Source organism: Polypterus senegalus, chromosome 1, assembly GCF_016835505.1.
Source record: "Polypterus senegalus isolate Bchr_013 chromosome 1, ASM1683550v1, whole genome shotgun sequence".
Taxonomy (NCBI): Eukaryota; Metazoa; Chordata; class Cladistia; order Polypteriformes; family Polypteridae; genus Polypterus; species Polypterus senegalus.
Window position 1 is genome coordinate 274,763,004 of NC_053154.1, and position 21,231 is coordinate 274,784,234.

Here is a 21,231-nt window from a genome sequence, read left to right on the forward strand (position 1 = left end):
CCACCAGGCGCTCGCCATCGAGCCCCACCTCCAGGCCTGGCTCCAGAGGGGGGCCCCGGTGGCAAGGGAAAACGTCGTCCACAGTTTTTATTCTTCATTGGAGGTTTGGAACCGTTCTTTGTCTCATCCCTCACCTAGGACCAGTTTGCCTTGGGTGGCCCTACCAGGGGCATAAAGCCCCGGACAACATAGCTCCTAGGATCATTGGGACATGCAAACCCCTCCACCACAATAAGGTGACGGCTCAAGGAGGGGATATATATATACACTCACCTAAAGGATTATTAGGAACACCATACTAATACGGTGTTTGACCCCCTTTCGCCTTCAGAACTGCCTTAATTCTACATGGCATTAATTCAACAAGGTGCTGAAAGCATTCTTTAGAAATGTTGGCCCATATTGATAGGATAACATCTTGCAGTTGATGGAGATTTGTGGGATGCACATCCAGGGCACGAAGCTCCCGTTCCACCACATCCCAAAGATGCTCTATTGGGTTGAGATCTGGTGACTGTGGGGGCCATTTTAGTACAGTGAACTCATTGTCGTGTTCAAGAAACCAATTTGAAATGATTTGAGCTTTGTGACATGGTGCATTATCCTGCTGGAAGTAGCCATCAGAGGATGGGTACATGGTGGTCATGAAGGGATGGACATGGTCAGAAACAATGCTCAGGTAGCCCGTGGCATTTAAATGATGCCCAATTGGCACTAAGGGGCCTAAAGTGTGCCAAGAAAACATCCCCCACACCATTATACCACCACCACCAGCCTGCACAGTGGTAACAAGGCATGATGGATCCATGTTCTCATTCTGTTTACACCAAATTCTGACTCTACCATTTGAATGTCTCAACAGAAATCGAGACTCATCAGATCAGGCAACAACTGTCCAATTTTGGTGAGCTTGTGCAAATTGTAGCCTCTTTTCCCTATTTGTAGTGGAGATGAGTGGTACCCGGTGGGGTCCATCCGCCTCAAGGTTGTGCGTGTTGTGGCTTCACAAATGCTTTGCTGCATACCTCGGTTGTAACGAGTGGTTATTTCAGTCAAAGTTGCTCTTCTATCAGCTTGAATCAGTCGGCCCATTCTCCTCTGACCTCTAGCATCAACAAGGCATTTTCTCCCACAGGACTGCCGCATACTGGATGTTTTTCCCTTTTCACACCATTCTTTGTAAACCCTAGAAATGGTTGTGCGTGAAAATCCCAGTAACTGAGCAGATTGTGAAATACTCAGACCGGCCCGTCTGGCACCAACAACCATACCACGCTCAAAATTGCTTAATTCCCCTTTCTTTCCCATTCTGACCCATTCTGACATTCAGTTTGGAGTTCAGGAGATTGTCTTGACCAGGACCACACCCCTAAATGCATTGAAGCAACTGCCATGTGATTGGTTGATTCGATAATTGCATTAATGAGAAATTGAACAGGTGTTCCTAATAATCCTTTAGGTGAGTGTATATATATACTGTATATATGTAGACTCAAACCCATTATGACAGCAGCAATCCAAGCTGTGAGAAAACAGTAAAAAGGAGGCGTGTCGGACGTCGTGGTACATTTTCTGATGCAGCTTGACGAAAACAACTTCGTGACGCTGCCGCCAAATACACAAAACAATTACTTTGACAATCATGTTACGTTATTTTTAAAATGTTTCCTTTTCCTTTTCATAACTTCTTTAACACACGACATCACTGCGAAGCGCGGGTATTTTGCTAGTATAAATATATATCTATATATCTACAGTCTATCTGTATTTATTTTGAATTTTTTTCCCCCTTCTGTACCTCTTTGCATGTTTGGCTGAATTCAAGTCTCCACTCTTTGCTCTATGACGAGACTGCTCCTTTAATCTTTGTAAACAGTTTTGAGAAGAAATGTAATAGATACTAGTGAAGAATATTGGCTTTTCCTAAGATGTGCTCTCTCCTTGTGTTTATTTTAATAACAATATAGAAATAAGTGGATAACCTCTTAGTGAGCACAAAGTATCGAGGCTGCTAGGTGTAATTCATAAGAGAGAATGCACACATCTGTGACAGTAACTGACAATCCCTCACACCAATGTATGCTGAGGTCAATAATAAGTCAAGTTTTAAGGTCTTCAAGAGGCTGTTTTCCATCACAGTGTTATGCAGTTGTTTTCATATTTGTGATATCTTATTTTGTAAAGATGTGTTTTCTCTTATTTTGATTAAATCTCCTTTTTTACTTACTCTAAAATTAACAGCTACTGTCACATTTGCTTATTACTGTCAGTAATGTAAATACTTGTCTCAACTATAATAGTTTGATGTGACTTTGGTGTATGTGGAATCTGCACATTACTTGGAATAAGTAAAAACTGCATCAATTTAAAAATAAACATAAAATAAAGTGTCAGAAAAAAGGCTTTAAAATATTTTTATGATATACTGTCGTGATGGCATGAAAAACAAAAATTTAAAAAAATACCAGAACATTTCAGATTGTTGTCAGTAGCAACAGGGAGGATAAAAAGGGAAAAAAAAGGCACCGGTTGCCAAAAAATGCTTAACAGGCCCTAACAATAGCCTAATGAAACAGCTAAACCTGAAGGTCATTTATAGTCAAACCCACAAGTCTTTACATCATGCGTCTGATCCTTTATGATCAGATGTGTGTGTCTGCCAAGGGTAACTAACCTCTAAGTGACTAACAAATAAATGAATCAAATAAATAGACACCAACCAGGACAAAGCAGATAGTGCCAAAGAAGTTTATTTGTTTTTTAAGTAAGCAAAAGGAGTATTAGGGTAACAGTTTGGCTTATTATAAAGGATCAGAAGAACCAATAATTTCACCATGTTTCTATACTTTTTGTTATTTGAAGAAAAATGGCTGCATTCTACTTACATGGTCACATCTACAGCATCATATAGCCAAATGCTGTAAAAATGCAATGTTACTGCCATCTTTGATCCTGGATGTGCTATGGACACTGAGATAAAGGAGAGTACCCAAATAATAATACCAATACAGAGAGGATAACGAGAGGAATGGCACCAATGGAATAGGCAAAAATCATGGTCAGGGAACAGGTTAGGGTGGTAACCAGAAACAGCAGAAGAACTGATAGTCAACCCAAAAATACAAGACCAAAGTAAAAATATAGTGTAACAAAAAGGCCCCAACTATAGCTCAAAATCCCTAGCTTGAACTACAACAAATTGCAAGAGAAAATGACTGATCTGTAATATCCAAAGCTTGAATGTGGGAAACTGTGCTTGGCTGTCTTACATGGACATGAAATCCCAGCAATATGACAACAGTGATTTATTGATTGTTGATTCAGCTCTGGCCATGACAAGGGACATAAACATCACAGCCCTGAAAAGAGAAGGCTACATTTGAACATAATCTAGAACATAATAGTAAAAATAAGAGCAGCTCACTACTCAAAATGTTTATTTTGGGACATGGGAAGGCTCGAACCCATGAACTTTTGAATAGGAGCTAGCTGCCCTTATCGCTGTACTACCAAGCAGTCACTACAATGATGTACACTAACTCGATTTCTTTTTCTTCAGTTATAGTCTTGAATAAAAGATCACTTGTTCTGCTATATTTATACCTTTTGTGAAAGTGCTTATTTGATATTTGGACTTCAGTCTTCACATATTATATATTTCATGTCAAAATTTTGCTGTTAGTACTAAAACAGGAAAAAAGTTTCTTGTCATTCTACACTTACATAGATCTTTGTAGATACGGAACACACATGAAATGCATGCATATTTTTTAACCTATATAGCTCTATATAGTACTACCTCACTCCCATATAAACAAGGCTTGAGCTGGGAGAGGTTTTTGCCATTTCTGTGGCGGTGGGAGGATGGGATAGCAGGCTGATTGCTGCTGTTGCTTATCAGCACAGTTATAAGACAAAAGACGCTGAATGGAGAGGTGCGAAGGGATTTAAGGTGGGCCAGGTTTACAAATTTGTTCGTAGGCGTTGATAATTCTAGTGTTAAACATCACAAGTGGATGTACAGTGCTACGTTCAAAAGAATATGAAAAAGATTGCAGATTCATTGAAGAGAATGATAATTCCATGCATAAATAGTTTGTTAAGGTTAGAACTAAATTGTAGTTACAAGAAGGCCAAATTAAAAAAAGTGGGTTTTTATGAACTCACCTTTGATTTTTAATCAAAGAATAGAAAGATTCAGAAGTGTGGTTTGAACAGGAATAGTTCAGGGTCATATAAAGCCTTCGCCAATCTTGTGTACAAAAAATACTAACACTGCTGTACAAGAAATTTGCCCTTTGTGGAAATAGTACATTTTGTGATAATATTGAATACCTTATCCTTAACATCCTCAAAAAGATATTCATACCTGTGTATTTGCAGAGGAAGCAGACAGTAACTGTCATGTTGGTTCAGTTATCAGTACGGTGGTGAAAAGGCTCCATAATAACAATTAGAATCAGAATAGAGACAGATAGGTGCCTTCCTTGAACATGTATACTTACTAGGTAGTGTTTGCAATTTAACTAATTCAGCCATCCTTTAACTGCACTAGATGTCCACTGTATTGTGATGTTGAGCCAGAACCTGTTTAATGTAGTTGATGGGTCAACAATCCATCACAATGCACATGCTTGTGCATACAAATGTGCATGTCTTCAGAGATTTTCTGGAGAAATTTGTTTTAATGTCATTTTTGATTGTGTAGTTCCTATGTGGGCAATCAAGTTCCCTGATATTCCTTGTGTTTTGTGGGTGGATCCCCAGCAGATGGGGCCACCATTTTCTCATTGCAAAGGACTACTAAAGACCTACAAAGGCTGGATGATAAAGCAAGTACATTTACCTGTAATTTGGTGATAGAGTGTGATTTGTATTGTTAGCATTGCCATTATTTTTTATTATTTTTTGATTACTGGATTTTACATTGGAACCTGGTCACTGTGGATTGCCTTTTAAAGGCAATATTTTTTTTTCCTTGTTCTATTTTTGAGTATTTTCTTATTTTTTCCATTATTTTACATAAAAGCTTTTTTTAAATAAAGATTTATTTGGCATCTATCTCTTTACAAGCCAGGGGTTTATGGTAAACCTTTTTCTTGTAAAAACATTTTGATTAGTTTTTGGGATATATATACACTAGGGGGCTCTGCCTCCTACTCGCTTCGCTGCCAGCCAGCCTTAGTTGCATCTGTTGAATTTACGAAAGCTTTACGAAATTTCTTTAAACACTTTTTTTCTTTTGAGTCCCAACATACTGAATCTTTTAAATGAGGTCTGTGAGACATGTATTTTATGACTTTCTACCATAATTCAAGATAGGTTTCTCTTTTTGGAATTTCAGCACAGAAAAACTGATTGACATCATCAGCAGTTAATAATTTATTTTGCAAAGTAGCCAATAAATGCATGTGAGGCAAACCCCATTTTTGAAATTTGATTGTGTAAATGTATGCTCTGATTTGACCAAACATCACCTCTAGTTCTTTCAATAAAACTAAGACTTTCTGATAAAACAATCTACTTACAAAAGTCGGAATATCCAGGGCCGAAGTATCCGGTGGCATTGTTCTCAAAAATCAACGTATTTTTGGCCACTGTGGATTGCAAGTCATTGTAATAAATAAATCTTGCCATTGCATCATGATATAACTGTTTCAATGCTCTTGGACTAGCTTTATATGATGACCGTAATATTACTGCTTTACCTACTTTGAATTTGTCGGAATTCTTTGAATTTTGAACGTGATCAAAGAGACCTTGCATATGTTCCGTTCTAAGTTTTGCTTTATTCAATTTAATAAAGAAAAGACGATTAGCTTTTAGATACGCATTAATAATGTAATGTTGTGATAGACGTTGAGATGACAGAAGTGGGTTAAATACATTGGGACGTATTACTAATTTTGACCCAAAATATTTTGTGGGTGTTATTCGTTTTTCTGATTTTGTCTTTCATATTCTATGTTCATCCTGTTTTGTCATCAGGGAAAAGCAAAGGAAAGAGTAAAGGATCTTAATGTGGCAAATTATTAGACAGAAATGACGTTTCGTGCTGTGCTTTTGAATAAACATTGTCAGGGATGCCAGGGGCAACGACCCGGCCGGGACGCCATGAAGGACCGGAAGAGGGTCAAAGCCCACCCTGGATCACGTGGGGGCCACCTTCCTGGTTGCTCTGGGGGCCACGGGTTGAGGGCATGGAAGCCCTACCCTGTAGGGGCCTGTGGTCACCGCCAGGAGGCGCCCCAATGCCTTGGGGACCTGTTGCTGGGGGGAAGACTTTGGACGATACCCGGAGAGCTGCCGGGAGAACAGCCGGCACTTCCGCCACGCTGGGGCGTGGCCAACGGGGGAGTGTCGGAAGCACCTGGAGCTCATCCGGGTCATGTATAAAAGGGGCTGTCTCCCTTCATTCGGGGCTGGAGTCAGGTGGAAGCAGGACAAGGCAGAAGAGAGTGTGGAGGCAGCCCGAAGAGAAGGCATTGAGTGGCCAGGACTGTGAATTGGGGTTTGTGCACTAACGTGACTGTGTCTGAGTGACATAATTATTGTAAATATTATAAATAATAAACGTGTGGTGGTGATTAAGAACATGTCCACCTGTCTGTGTCCGGGTTGGCTCCACAACATGAATATCAACTCTGACTTTGATATCTCCGTCTTTCAAAACTGTTATCACTGACACTTTGTCACATGTTGGTTTATTATAAATGCGACCGTTCTCTTTCAGAATCATATAGAAATTGAAGAAAACTTCTTTGTCACTGTTTTGCAGATACATTTTATGTAAAGTGTGATACTTTTAGACGTATGGATTTGTATCCATTATTGGCTGTAGAATTTCCAATATGTCCCATCATTTTACTCTTTCGATTCTATGTTGCATCACTTCTCCTTGATCATAGATATAGACCTGTCTGAATTTTGGTTTCTTTGAAATTAAATTTGTAGTAGCTTTAATTGTTGTGGGACCACAGATCCTCATAGCGTATGGTCCAGAATCGTGTAAATCTATGTTTTGAGCATTGAATGATGTGTGGTTGAATATGGTTGAAAGGATTGTGGGACTTGAAAAGATCTCCTTGCAAATGAATGAATGTTGAGAGCGCAGGAACTGTGTCTGACAAAAGCATTAACATGAATGAGAGGAGATTGGACCGTGTGCATGGTTGAATATGGTTGAGAGGAGTGCAGGACTTATAAAGATCTCCTAGCAAAAGTCTTGTTTCATGGGAGTGCATGACTTGAAAAGATCTCCTAGCAAACAAATGAGTTTTGAGTGCGCAGGAAGTGTGTTTGACAAAAGCATTCTAACGAATGAGAGGTGATTGGACCATGGGTGTGTCACGCAGGACTTTAAATTATCTCTTGGCAAAAAGTATTGTCTCAAGATTTCCTTTTATAATAGAGAGATATGAACTTTTGAAGGCAAAGCTCGTTATATGCATTGTAGGCCATACCCATCCATCAGAGTAGATAGCTACACATAGCCTGGGAGTAAACTTATTTTGGCAGGCTGGCAGGGAGCCTGGCCTGCTTTTTGTCTCTGTTTTGGAGGTCTTGCATATACTTTTTAAAAAGTCGTTACAGTTTTCACTTCAGCTCCATGGCTTGGGATTTTGTTCCAGATGTCCATGACTTTTTATGTGATGAATTTTTTTCTTGGTTCCTTCTCCAATACACTTCCCCTAATTTACACTGGTGTCCTTGAGTATGTCATTGTCTATTTAAAAATTAAATAATTCTGTTGAATCGATTTTATAAACACCTTTGAAAACTTAAGGAAGGAACTTGAAATGGATCCCTACGTAGCCTTCTTTTTAAAACTAAAGATCCCTGCAAAGTAGGACATGTCCTTTTGTCCCAGATTCACTTAGTTGCTGTTCTCTGCACAGTTCGTAGAGCTGCTATATCTTTTGTATTGTAGTGACCTGAACTGTGCACAGTACTGCACATATACTCATACAACCATATTATAGTGTCTGAGCATAACAACATTTTGATATATTCACCACCACATTCTTTAAAGTAGTTTCTTTGTTATTGTTTGTCATACTAATGTTATATGAGCATAATGTCTCTTGTTTTATATTTAGCAGCTTTTACAATATAACATACAATTCTTAGGCCCACTCAATCTAACTCAGGGATCTGGGCAGAGCCTAGCCCAGCAATACCAACTGTGAAAAAGACACCAGTTTGTCACAGGACCCACTCACATACCCCCATTGTGAGAATGTGCTCACTCCAGACCATAAGATTTAAACCCAGGAGGAGAGGTCTGTGAGGCAGCAATGGTAACCACCGTTAACTATTCTCTAGACAATGAACATGTTGTGTTATTATACACCCCAAAACCATTTTAGGTTAGCGTAGTTCAAATTAATGTTACTTTTTTTACATGTCTGTTTTAAATTATTTGCATTTGTGCCCTGTTTTGGAAATGATCTACAACGAAAAGTTGTGCCACTGTAATCCATTTCATAAATTTTTCAAAGCCTTTCAGCCGCACTGTCTCATATTTCAAAAATTTACACTGAACTGTGCTTTTTAACATAAAATGGCAGTAAACACACAAAGAGCGGCTCCAGAAACAGAACAATGAAATGTACCACTAGCACAAAAGAGTCCAACTAAAACACTTTAAGCATGCTAATGCAGTGAAAAGTATTGAGTTGCCCAACAATACCCACATGAATCACTGAAATAATTTTTTTCAACAGTCTGGCAATTCACTTTGATTTAAAAAAGCCAGTATACCCTTTACAACTCATTTTTAGGATAATGAGACAGGCCCTTTTAATCCCACACTTATCCATCCTCCTGTCTTTCTGCTCCTTCTTTTCACTTGAAGTACTGGATTCTTGAAGAGTACTGTTAGAGACTGGCATTATCGAATACAAATTTCTCATAAAGTATTCTCACCCTCCCTCCCTCCTGCTCTGTCTCTCACACAGGGAGCATAGAGAGATTAGAAGGCTATTTTGGGGATCTAGGGCACAGACACAGGCTTCAAATAAACAGATTCTCTCTGAGGCACAGTGAGAAATGGAGATGTGCAGAAGCTGGCCATCTCTCTCTCTCTCTCTCTCTCTCTCTGAGGGATTATGTCTAAGGGTTTATCACAGGATCCATGCTGATGAAGCATCCCTGTCTGGAGCACATTGAATAAGCCTTGTTTGGACAACACAATGAAACTTTTAAAGTGTCTTGATGCACCTTATGTGGTATGCCAGCCACTGACAGGGTCATGTCTATTGGTACTCTGTCATTTCTCTAGTGACTAAGATAGGACCTTCTACACCTACAGTACATAGATTACTGAAGACTTGTACAATTGTTTCTACTCCCATGGTTGAAGGTGTTCTATATAGTCTGAAGAATGCTATCTCAGGGTATCTTTCAGCTTTACACAGCAACATTTTCTGACAGAACAGTGCAATGCCGCAGATGCTTCAAGCAGACATGCTTTGTGAGCTCAGCACTGTTTGAGTTCATTCATCCATTTTCAAACCTACTTAATCCAGTTCAGCTTCACAGAAAGTTATTACTATCCCAGTATTATTGGTCTGCCTTGCCAGTTTTATTCTGTTGGCCTATTTGCATCAGACTTTAATCCCTCTCATGGATAATAGGCCAGTGATGGTTATTTTTTACAAAATATAACTGGACTTTTGTGTTTCCTCTGTTGTCAACAGTAAGAACTTCTATAAAATGAGTGCTTTAGCATTGTGGAATATGGCTGGCCAGTCATCCCAGCCAATACCCCCAGGCCGCCAGGTGGAGCCCTCCCTGCAGTATGGAGGTGCTCTGAATGCCAGCAGGGAATCATGGACAGTGGAGTTTTCCTTTACAGCCCTGCTGGATACCTTGGGGGCCAAAAGAGGACGCTGCAGGGAGGCCCAGAGACTCTTACGTGCCCTATAACCCAGAAGTACGATTTGGCAAACAGCGACAGGAGGAATGACGTACTTCCGGGATGAAAAAAAGACTTTTGATTTGACCCAGAAGTGGACTGAGGGTTTGGATGCACTTCTGGGTCATGGACTGTAAAGGACTGGGAAACGTCCCAGACGGACGAGCTGAGCTGGGTGGCAGGGTGGCAACGCATCTGGGAGTGGAGGATTGTTTATTGATTAGTGAATTGTTTATTTATATGAGTATTGTGGAGTGGAGGGTGCTTTGTGCACTGTATAATTATAATAAAGTCAATATTTGGACTTTTACCTGGTGTCTGGCGACTGATCTGAGGGTTCAAGGTGACGACAGCACCCCCAATCTGTCACAACATATACATACTTAAGTAAAAAGTGTAATTATATGAGCCGCTTAGCAGTACTTTAGGCTGAGTTCAATTCTTCACATGGTTACTCTCTGTCTGGCGACTGTACACTGTCTCCCCATCTATTTCCATGCTGGCTTACTTTGGTGTACCAGTTACCTCTGCACTCTAAAGACATGTTTTTACTGTAGATAAATTATAAATAAACATAATTTATTAAACCCACTTAATTAAATTTAATGATGTGGGAAGCTGAAGCCTATGTTGGATACACTTGGAGAAATGTAGTGTAGAAGCCTTATTTATTTTCAGCCAGCTTTTATTAAAAATGTGAATAAAGTGCACTTGCAACACTAGAATATTCTTGTCTTGCTATCAAATGAAATGTGTGTTGTTCTTAAGTATTCTGTCATTTGGGCAAAGAATGCAGCTTACTGTGCAAACATTATTTAAACAAAGGGCTAAAGTCAGCATTTGCACTTGTTTGTGCTCTATCTTTTTACTTTTATAGAGGCCCTCATGTTTTTTATGCTCAGACCAGGCTAAAGTTGGGGCTAAGTAATCATTCGTTATAGCTGGGAGAGAATTCATTGGGGTCCCAGGGTTTATGGACAATATAGACTTGAGAGAGAGAGAAGAAACATTGCAAAAGTGTAATGGACAGTCAGAAGGGGTGCTGCCATCTGGCCGTAAAAGAAGCCAGTGAAGAAGGTGTGTGTGTGCTGTGTGTGTGTCTGTGACAGAGAGAGAAAGAGAGAGAGAGAGAGAGAGAAGATATCATCAAGAACTTAAAGGAATGTTACTTACTTCATGTGGTAATGTAATTTCATGTGGTATTTTTAATCTCATGTTTTCATACAGAATGGAGCTAACAAAGTGTAAGCTTTAATGGAAACAGACAGTGATCAATGCAGGATAAGAGCAAACATTATCAAAACATCCATGAAAGAATTTCACATTACTTGTGTTGTATAATCAATGCCAGATCATCCAGTCTTATACTACCAACATGTAAAATACAGGCATTTTTTGTAAAAAAATATTGTTTAATCGATTCCGGTAACATGAAAGAAACTTACTACCTGGGAGCCCTTTCACACAATGTCTCACTTTTGAATTGAAAACAGGATTCTTGGCCAGTGCAGCAATTTTCAAAAAGAATCCTGGCTTGAATTTGCTCATGGAATGGGAGAAAGAGAATGCATATGGTGTTGCGAACGAGCAAGGGGTGTAGCAGAGAAAAGATGCATTGGATGTGCATGGGAAGAGACATAGAAGATCAGAGCAATGAATGGCAGAGGTGTTGATGGTCAGCTGAGGAAGGAAACTGCTTGAAGTAAAGTTGGAATGGGGTATTAGGCAAGAGTACCAGTAATGACACCATCCATCTTCTTCCTCTTATCCAAGATCGGGTCGCAGGGGCAGCAGCTTGACCAGAGATGCAAAGACTTCCCTCTCCCCAGCCACTTCTTCTAGCTCTTCCGGGGGAATCCCGAGGTGTTCCCAGGCCAACCGGGAGACATAGTCCCTCCAGCGTCTCCTGGGTTTTGGTGTCCAGGAGGCATCCTGATCAGATGCCCGAGCCACCTCATCTGACTCTTCTCGATGCGAGTCTACTCTGAGCCCTTCCCAGATGACTGAGCTTCTCACCCTATCTTTAAGGGAAAGCCCAGACACCCTGCAGAGGAAACTCATTTCAGCCGCTTGTATTCGCAATCTTTTTCTTTCATCCATCCATCCATCCATCCTCTTCCGCTTATCCGAGGTCGGGTCGCGGGGGTAGCAGCTTAAGCAGAGAGGCCCAGATTTCCCTCTCCCTGGCCACTTCTTCCAGCTCTTCCGGGAGAATCCCAAGGCGTTCCCAGGCCAGCCGGGAGACATAGTCCCTCCAGCGTGTCCTGGGTCTTCCCAGGGCCTCCTCCCGGTTGGAAGTGCCCGGAACACCTCACCAGGGAGGCGTCCAGGAGGCATCCTGATCAGATGCCCGAGCCACCTCATCTGACTCCTCTCGATGCGGAGGAGCAGCAGCTCTACTCTGAATCCCTCCCGGATGGCTGAGCTTCTCACATTATCTTTAAGGGAAAGCCCAGACACCCTGCGGAGGAAACTCATTTAAGCCGCTTGTATTCGCGATCTCGTTCTTTCGGTCACTACCCATAGCTCATGACCATAGGTGAGGGTAGGAGCGTAGATCGACTGGTAAATTGAGATCTTTGCCTTACGGCTCAGCTCCTTTTTCACCACGACAGACCGATGCAGAGCCCGCATCACTGTGGATGCCGCACCGATCCGCCTGTCGATCTCACGCTCCATTCTTCCCTCACTCGTGAACAAGACCCCGAGATACTTGAACTCCTCCACTTGGGGCAGGATCTCTCCCCCAACCCTGAGAGGGCACTCCACCCTTTTCCGGCTGAGGACCATGGTCTTGGATTTGGAGGTGCTGATTCTCATCCCAGCCGCTTCACACTCAGCTGCGAACCAATCCAGAGAGAGTTGAAGATCACGGCCTGATGAAGCAAACAGGACAACATCATCTGCAAAAAGCAGTGACCCAATCCTGAGTCCTCCAAACCGTTATGAAAAGTTATGAACAGAATCAATGACAAAGGGCAGCCCTGGTGGACTCCAACTCTCACTGGAAATGGGGTTGACTTACTGCTGGCAATGTGGACACCAGTTGTACAGGGACTGAACAGCCCTTATCATGGGGTCCGGTACTTCATACTCCCGGAGCGCCCCCCACAGGATTCCCCGAGGGACACGGTTGAACTCTTTTTCCAAGTCCACAAAATACATGTAGACTGGTTGGGCAAACTCCCATACACCCTCCAGGACCCTGCTAAGGGTGTAGAGCTGATACACTGTTCCATGACCAGGACGAAAATCACACTGTTCCTCCTGAATCTGATGGCCCCTCCTCTCCAGAACCCCCGAATAGACTTTTACAAGGAGGCTGAAGAGTGTGATCCCTCTGTAATTGAAACACACCCTCCGGTCCCCATTCTTAAAGAGGGGGACAATCACCCCGGTCTGCCAATCCAGAGGCACTGTTCCCGATGTCCATGCGATGTTGCAGAGACGTGTCAACCAAGATAGTCCAACAACATCTAGAGCCTTGAGGAACTCCGGGCGTATCTCATCCACCCCCGGGGCCCTGCCACCAAGGAGTTTTTTGACCACCTCGGTGACCTCAGTCCCAGAGATGGAGGAGCCCACCTCCAAATCCCCAGGCTCTGCTTCCTCATTGGGAGGCATGTTAGAGGGATTCAGGAGGTCTTCGAAGTACTCTCCCCACCAACCCACAACATCCCGAGTCGAGGTCAGCAGCGCACCATCCCCACCATATACAGTGTTGACACTGCACTGCTTCCGCCTCCTGTGATGCCGGATGATGGACCAGAATCTCCTCGAAGCCATCCGAAAGTCGTTCTCCATGGCCTTCCCAAACTCCTCCCACTCCCGAGTTTTTGCCTCAGCAACCACCGAAGCCGCATTCCACTTGACCTGCCGATACCTATTAGCTGCCTCCAGAGTCCCACAGGATAAAAGGGTCCCGTAGGACTCCTTCTTCAGCTTGACGGCATCCCTCACTGCCAGTGTCCACCAACAGGTTTGGGGATTGCCGCCACAACAGGCACCAACCACCTTACGGCCACAGCTTCGGTCAGTCGCCTCAACAATAGAGGCACAGAACATGGCCCATTCGGACTCCATGTCCCCCACCTCCCTCATGATGTGGTCGAAGTTCTGCTGGAGGTAGGAGTTGAAGCTACTTCTGACAAGACATTCCCAGCAGACCCTCACAAAACATTTGGGCCTACCAGGCCTGACCAGCATCCTCCCCCACCATTGAAGCCTACTCACCACCAGGTGGTGATCAGTTGACAGCTCCGCCCCCTCTTCCCCCGAGTGTCCAAGACATTTGGCCGCAAGTCCGATGACACGACCACAAAGTCGATCATTGAACGGAGGCCTAGGGTGTCCTGGTGCCAAGTGCACATATGAACACCCCTATGCTTGAACATGGTGTTCGTTATGGACAATCCGTGACGAGCACAGAAGTCCAATAACAAAACACCGCTCGGCGCCTCTCACCGGTGGCAACTCCAGAGTGGTAGAGAGTCCAGCCCCTTTCAAGGAGATTGGTTCCAGAGTCCAAGCTGTGCATCGAAGTGAGCCGACTATATCTTAGCGGAACCTCTTGACCTCGCGCACTAGCCCAGGCTCCTTCCCCTTCAGAGAGGTGACACTGCACATCCCAAGAGCCAGCTTCTGTAGCCGAGGATTGGACCGTCAAGGTCCCCGCCTTTGGCCACCACCCAACTCACATTGCACTTGACCTCCTTGGCCCATCCCAGAGGTGGTGAGCCCATGGGGAGGGGGACCCATGTTGCTTCTTCAGGCTGTGCCCGGTCGAGCCCCATGGGTGCAGGCCTGGCCACCAGGCGCTTGCCATTGAGCCCCACCTCCAGGCCTGGCTCCAGTGGGGGGCCCTGGTGACCCGTGTCTGGCTAGGGAAAATGCCATCCTAATTTTTTATTCTTCACAGGAGGTTTTGTTCAACTGCTCTTTGCCTCTTCCCTCACCTAGGACTAGTTTGCCTTGGTTGGCCCTACCAGGAGCATAAAGCCCCAGACAACAGAGCTCCTAGGATCATTGGGACATGCAAACCCCTCCACCATGATAAGGTGGCGGGTGGTTCGAGGAGGGGCAGTAATGACACAATGTCAGCTAAATAATATTATACCAAATCATAGACAATGAAGATCTATCAATATATTATTTTTGTCATACAGTACATTCACCAAAGGATATGTCAAAATCAACACATAGATCAAAAACACAAATATATCTTCATAGATTGCCAACTTGTTTCACTGGACAAAGTACTAAATTGTGTTGTACAGAAATATTCAGCATGATTCATGATAATGATGACAACTACTCCAAAATAACAAGATATGCAAGTTCATGCATCCTGTCACAGAAAAATCAATCAATGTTTCACTTCGATGGCTGCTGGCCTTAAGTCTCAAAGCAAAACTGAAAAGTACTTGTTCACACTGCACAGTTGAAGGACATGCACAAACAACCCAGAAACATTGTAGTGGTACCAGGCACAACGAAAATTTCACAAACAAACAAAACGTCTATATGTTGGCAATTTCACTGTGCTCATCATAGAAAATTAGAAAAAAAATCTTATTCTCATCTGTAAGTACAATGTATAGACTGTAGTGAGGAAGTATAAGAAAAGGCGTGTTTAGAACCTCACAAACAAAAGAGAAAACATACTGATGCCTTGTATTTTCCATACCATAACAGAATGGAAAAAAGAATTAAAGGGCAGTGATTGCTGCTGAAGTTGCTTTAACTGTTAACCCTTCATAAACCACCGCTCCGTCGGGCAACAATTCTATTGGCTGTCAGAAAAGGGGCAAACACAACTGTACTGGAAGATTTGTTGGTTTGTAAATATCGCATGGAATGCGATGCACAGATCAGAAATGAGATCAGCAACTGTGATTGGCAAATGTGAAAAGCCCTATCACAAAACAATTGTGCAATGTGACATGAAATGCTATTGCAAGCTTATTATTTATTTAATTTTTAGACAACAGCACCATTCCTTGGAAGATGGGGGCAGTCCCCACTGGCTCGTAATACCGAGATTCCTCGTCTTATGACATAGTTCTATTTACATTTAGCATCTGAAGAAACAATAATCAGTCAGGGTTTTTTATTTTCTCGTATACAAAGTATAGGGAAAGTATTGTAATCATCCAGAGATTTGATGTAGTGCTGTGTAGACCTCCCTGACTTTCTTGTATACGAATCTTTCAAAAATTCTATTTCAAAATTTTGACGAAAACCGACGTTTTTAGACCTCCGAAAATGCCATTTTTGGAATTATGCCTGTGTGTCTGTCTGTGTGTATGTAAACACAATAATGTGGGTATGCTTTCACTTAGGTAAACCAAATTTTGCACACAAGTATTAGATACAAAATGTGGATTTCTATCAACTTATGTATTATTTCCATTAACCGGAAATGGTACTTTACCTTTTATTCATGCAGCTGCAGAATCCGATTTATTCAACTTTACTTTTATAATAATTGGTCAATATATTATTAATTTGATTTAATTTGTTGCTGATGGTTCTTTAATGTATCTACTCTATATATATATACAGTATATAAAATCCTAAGCCTAAAAGTGCAAGGATTGTGTGCAACGATTTTATGTGACTTTTTATGTCACATTTTTTGTCATGCTTTAAATCGGGCTTATTTTAAAACCTACATATATATGTTTGGTATCATTGTTTTCAGAATTTATCGAACTTTAATGTAATGTTGTTATATTTTCAGATTCTTATTCCATTTTTAAATTATAAACTGAAAAATATCAAGAACATGCGTCCCACAAGACGAGTCTTTGTGCCCAGACATTTAACCCCGCCCAGGGCCGAAAATAAATGACAAAGAGTAGGACAGCTGCTGTACAGGCTTTTAAATGTTCGAAGTGCTGTGCGAGATACACATCATGCGGCTTGGCAGCCGTAGCAATCCAGCAGCTGATCGAGTAAAGAGGAGGTTAAAAAAAAGCCGAATTTGTTTCCCATTGCTTAAGAGGGGGTTTCAGAGGAGCAGCAGCATCTCCTTGGGGTGCGTTTAGCCCCAGTCTTCACAACGCGAGCGGCAGAGACACGAAGTGGCTGGCACGTAGCGCAGACTGGGGGGGGATTGGCGAGTGAAGCGAGCAGAGGACAAACCTCCTAGTATAATATAAAAATATAATCATTGTCTTATAGTTTTGAGTCTGGCTGCATTTCATAGCCTTTTCCATGCAGAAATTCATTCCTGTTCTTGCTTTCTCGCTATTATTTTTCTTCCTTTGAAAGTTATTTATTTAGCCAAAGTATAAAAAGTATTTTACCTATAAATATGTGTGATGGTCTATAGTGTGTCCGCCTTAATACCAGTTAAAATGAATGATTAGACTGTAATTGATTGTAATTGGATCTTGCAAAAAATGCTTCATTAAATGAGTCCAAATATATCAAACCTTTTATCATTATTATTATTATATTACTACTATTATTATTATTATTATTAGGGAATATTCCTCTGATGACCTGGCATGATATCAACATATTTGAAAGTCAAAAATGCCACCATTCAGCAGTTTGACACTGTTTTATTTATTATTTATCTCTTAATGCTCTTGGCTTGTGCGTTGCAGGAGTTCACATTTACCTAATTTTAATGGGATACTCATTTTTACAGGTTGCAATGATGTCACACAGCTATGATGTGAATAATGTCGATACATCTCAGTAGTCCAGCATTTTGTGCAAATACCAACTTCTCTTGTGTCCATACTGATTCACTCCAGAATTGTTGAACACTCTTCAGAAGCACTGGACATGCCTCAGGTGCGTATTGTTTTGCTACACACATTCTTAAAGTTCTACATTTTTGAGGAACTTCCTTTGACTAACTTGTATTTTCATTTATGCTGTGTACGTTCAATGGAATTAAAACAAATACATAAAAAATCTTTTGAATATGATGATTCTTTGGGGCGGTTTTTATTGATTGTCTCCATACTGATTGCTGCTCCTTCACACACTCTGTTAATACCTGTTCATCTGATGCCTTACATTCTGAGAGAATTTCTTTCTTTTCCCTCTCTAGCCTGGAAATGGGATGGAACCTGCTTTTGGAGACTCCTACAGGATTTCCCAGACTTTTATTAATTCTGACCAAACAGCCTGTCAGTCAAGCTGCCGAGCTGAGCTTGATATTTATGAGCAGGTAAATCTGTAATTTCTTGCAGTGGGTGGATTGCAAAATGTGAATGCAGCTAAATCTCTCTTGCTCTGAACTGTTAAATAATGCAACGCTTGCTGCTATCATTGTACAGAATAATACGTAAACGAAAATAAAAATGGAAAATGTATTTGTCTTTCGGTTTGGCTTATAATAAAGCAAAGAGAAGATTATTGTGAGGCTGTGTTCCTCATCAATAATGCAGGTCATGTTTGCCTATTTGAAATTGAATTATTCACTTCATCATCTCAGTCTGCCATCCTCGGGTCCAAACAAGTGTAGGATATTCACAAACGTCAGACAATACCAACTCTACATTTCTGTGCATGAGACAAATGAGTGCAATCAAGTGGTGCACATAAGCAGCACATCTGGTCCAATCGATTGGTAGTACCACCTTGACTTTGTGTGTCTTTGTCCTCCCACATTTAAAGATGACTTGCTTTACTGTATGACAGTAACAGTGTAAAATGGAAGTCCATCTATTGTTTTTTTTTTTATACATAGTAATTTATTTGTCTCAAAAGGGAATTTAGCTTTTACAGACGTTCAGTAAATATGCAAATATTATAACATACAACAGCATTAAACACCTCACACACACAGAAGAATTGCAACAAAGGGAAAAATGTTTCTTGACACACTTCTGCTGAGCGATTTGTTTGGTAAATGTACTCAGAGTGTCGTAGGGAGAGGATGCACAGCATTGTTCATAACAGCACTCAGTTTTGTCTTCATTCTTTCCTTCACTACTACCTCAACCATGTTGAGAGTGCCTTCTATAACTGAGCCTACCTTCTCTTTGATTCAGTGGGCCTCTGTTGAAGCAAAGTTACAGGCCCAGTACACACCCTAGCACAAGGGCCATCTTTGTCAACACTAAGATGTAGAAAATTGCACAGGCTATCATAAAAAAATCTATAAAAAAAAATTTAAGGGACGTGACTACTGTCATTAAAGGAGTGCAGTCTCTAAAGATAAGAATCTATTATTCCTCTTTTTATAAAGTTGTTCTGTATTATAAGACCAGTCCAGGCTGTCATTGATGTGGACCCCCAACTATTGTGTCATCTTCACATGCATTCCCTGAATAGTGACTGGCTGCAGAGGCTCTTTGGTGTGGTGAACTTTAACAAGCAGATCCTTGGTTTTTGCTTATAATACGTTGCACCAAGTTCTCCACCTGAATCCTATATTCTTTCTCATCCCCCTTACCAATACACTGCCACTCACCGAATCATCTGAGAATTTCTGCAACTGATATGACCTGATATTATAGTTATAGCTGGGGGTGTACAGAGTGAAGAGAAAAGGAGACAGGAATGTTTCTTATGGTGTTTCAGTGTTGCTCAAATCCACATCAGAGACACAGTCTTTCAGCCTCACAAACTGCAGCCTCCCAACAGATTATGTCTACAGGGTGTCCTCGGGTTTATGACATATTTCCATTCCTACAACAGTGATGTAACCCGAATTTTGGTGTAAGTCGAAACGCACCCTATCCTAAGTCACTTACCTATCCTAACACATTTGAAAAATCATAATCTAGAACATAAAAACACAACTAAGCCACAGAAAAAGGAAAAGGACATAAATATACTGTACTATACACTATAACAGAAAAAAATGAGTGTAAAAAAAATCCTTTCTTTTATTCCTTCTCACTTCTCAATTTATGTTTTTATGGGAGTGAGTGTTGTAAACTCGAAATGTTGTATGTTGAGACGTTGTAACCCAAGGACCCCCTGTATTATAGAGGACACCATTATCTAGTACATTAGAATCCATTATCCAGGACACCACAGGCTTGTCCAGCTGTAGATCTCTGAACTTACCTACACCTTAACAAGCATGGCTGGATAGTACTGATGGCAATGGAGAAATAAAAAATAATAATCCTTACAGTGTTGGCAGCTTTGTCCAGATGGGAAAAAGCCTTGTGGAGCAGACAGATAATTGAACTTCTAATCTGATCTTTGACAAGCTGCAGAGGAACCAGGTGGTCTACTACAAGAGAACTCATATGGTCCAGAACTAGCTTCTTGGATGTCTTCTGTATGTGGGACATAAGAGCTTCATCAAAATTCACTTCACTCCAAATGCAATTCAACCAGAAAAAATATACTTCTGCCTGACCAGGTTATATTTATTTATCTTACACAACTGACTTGACTTGAGATGAAAGGTCAGCTTTACATCACAATATGAAGAATTTGGATAGCTTTGTTTTTAACTGAATTGTCCAATTTGCAGCTCCGAGTTTGTAGGGTGCTCACATGAAAGTGTCAACTTGAATACTTGTATTTACCACCCATCCAATAGTAACCAGAAATCATCTTTCAGAACCCAATGCTTTAACCAAGAATTCAAATCTCAAAGAAAAAGCCACAAGTCAGCAAACCCATAGGACCAAAAAAATTGTTTATAAGAAATTTCAACTAATGTATCCACAAACTTGGACAAAAATGCACATGCACCGCTGACTTAAATATTGTCACATTGTTGACATCAAACAGCAAACCTCCAGTACTGTGTCCCCTGACAACGAGCCATCACATCATAGTAACATAACATTTAGAATGGAGAGGCCAACTAGAAACAAGGTGGCATTGTACATATTTTCAAAGCATAATAATTAAATAAAATTACAAGTCCAAAAATTAACAGCAGAAAACTAAAGTGAAACCAAATTCTACATAGTTCAAAACTGGAAAAAAATAAAAGGTCAAAACCTGACATTCATAACAAAAAGAAATCCGATACTAAAACATTTAAAATTAGTCTACTAACTAGAACAAAAACAGATTTCAAATACTGGCACTCAGAAATGCGCTAATTGAAAGATCAAAACCACCTTTTAATAAACTGATTTTCTTTTGTTATGTAAAACCTTGGATACAGCCGAAGTTGTGCCACCATCTTTTATAGGAAGAACATGATGACTTAACTGCAGTGGGCTGGCGCCCTGCCTGGGGTTTGTTCCTGCCTCACCTTGTGTTGACTGGGATTGGCCCCAGCAAACCCCTGTGACCTTGTGTTAGGATATAGCGGGTTGGATAATGGATGGATGGATGATGACTTAATATGTCACATGACTTGTGTGACT

At 41.2% G+C, this 21,231-nt stretch overlaps 1 protein-coding gene across 5 annotated transcripts in view; it reads left to right on the forward strand.

Annotated features, from left to right (window-relative positions):
* LOC120542292 (CREB3 regulatory factor-like) overlaps positions 1–21,231 on the forward strand; it is a 91,043-nt gene that overhangs the window by 21,431 nt on the left and 48,381 nt on the right. For all 5 annotated transcript variants that reach the window (XM_039774645.1, XM_039774654.1, XM_039774636.1 and 2 more), the window contains exons 2-3: positions 17,580–17,728; positions 17,991–18,110. In XM_039774645.1, coding sequence (XP_039630579.1) covers positions 17,720–17,728; positions 17,991–18,110 — 129 coding nt within the window. In that variant the 5' untranslated portion in view covers positions 17,580–17,719. The remainder of the gene's footprint in view (positions 1–17,579; positions 17,729–17,990; positions 18,111–21,231) is intronic.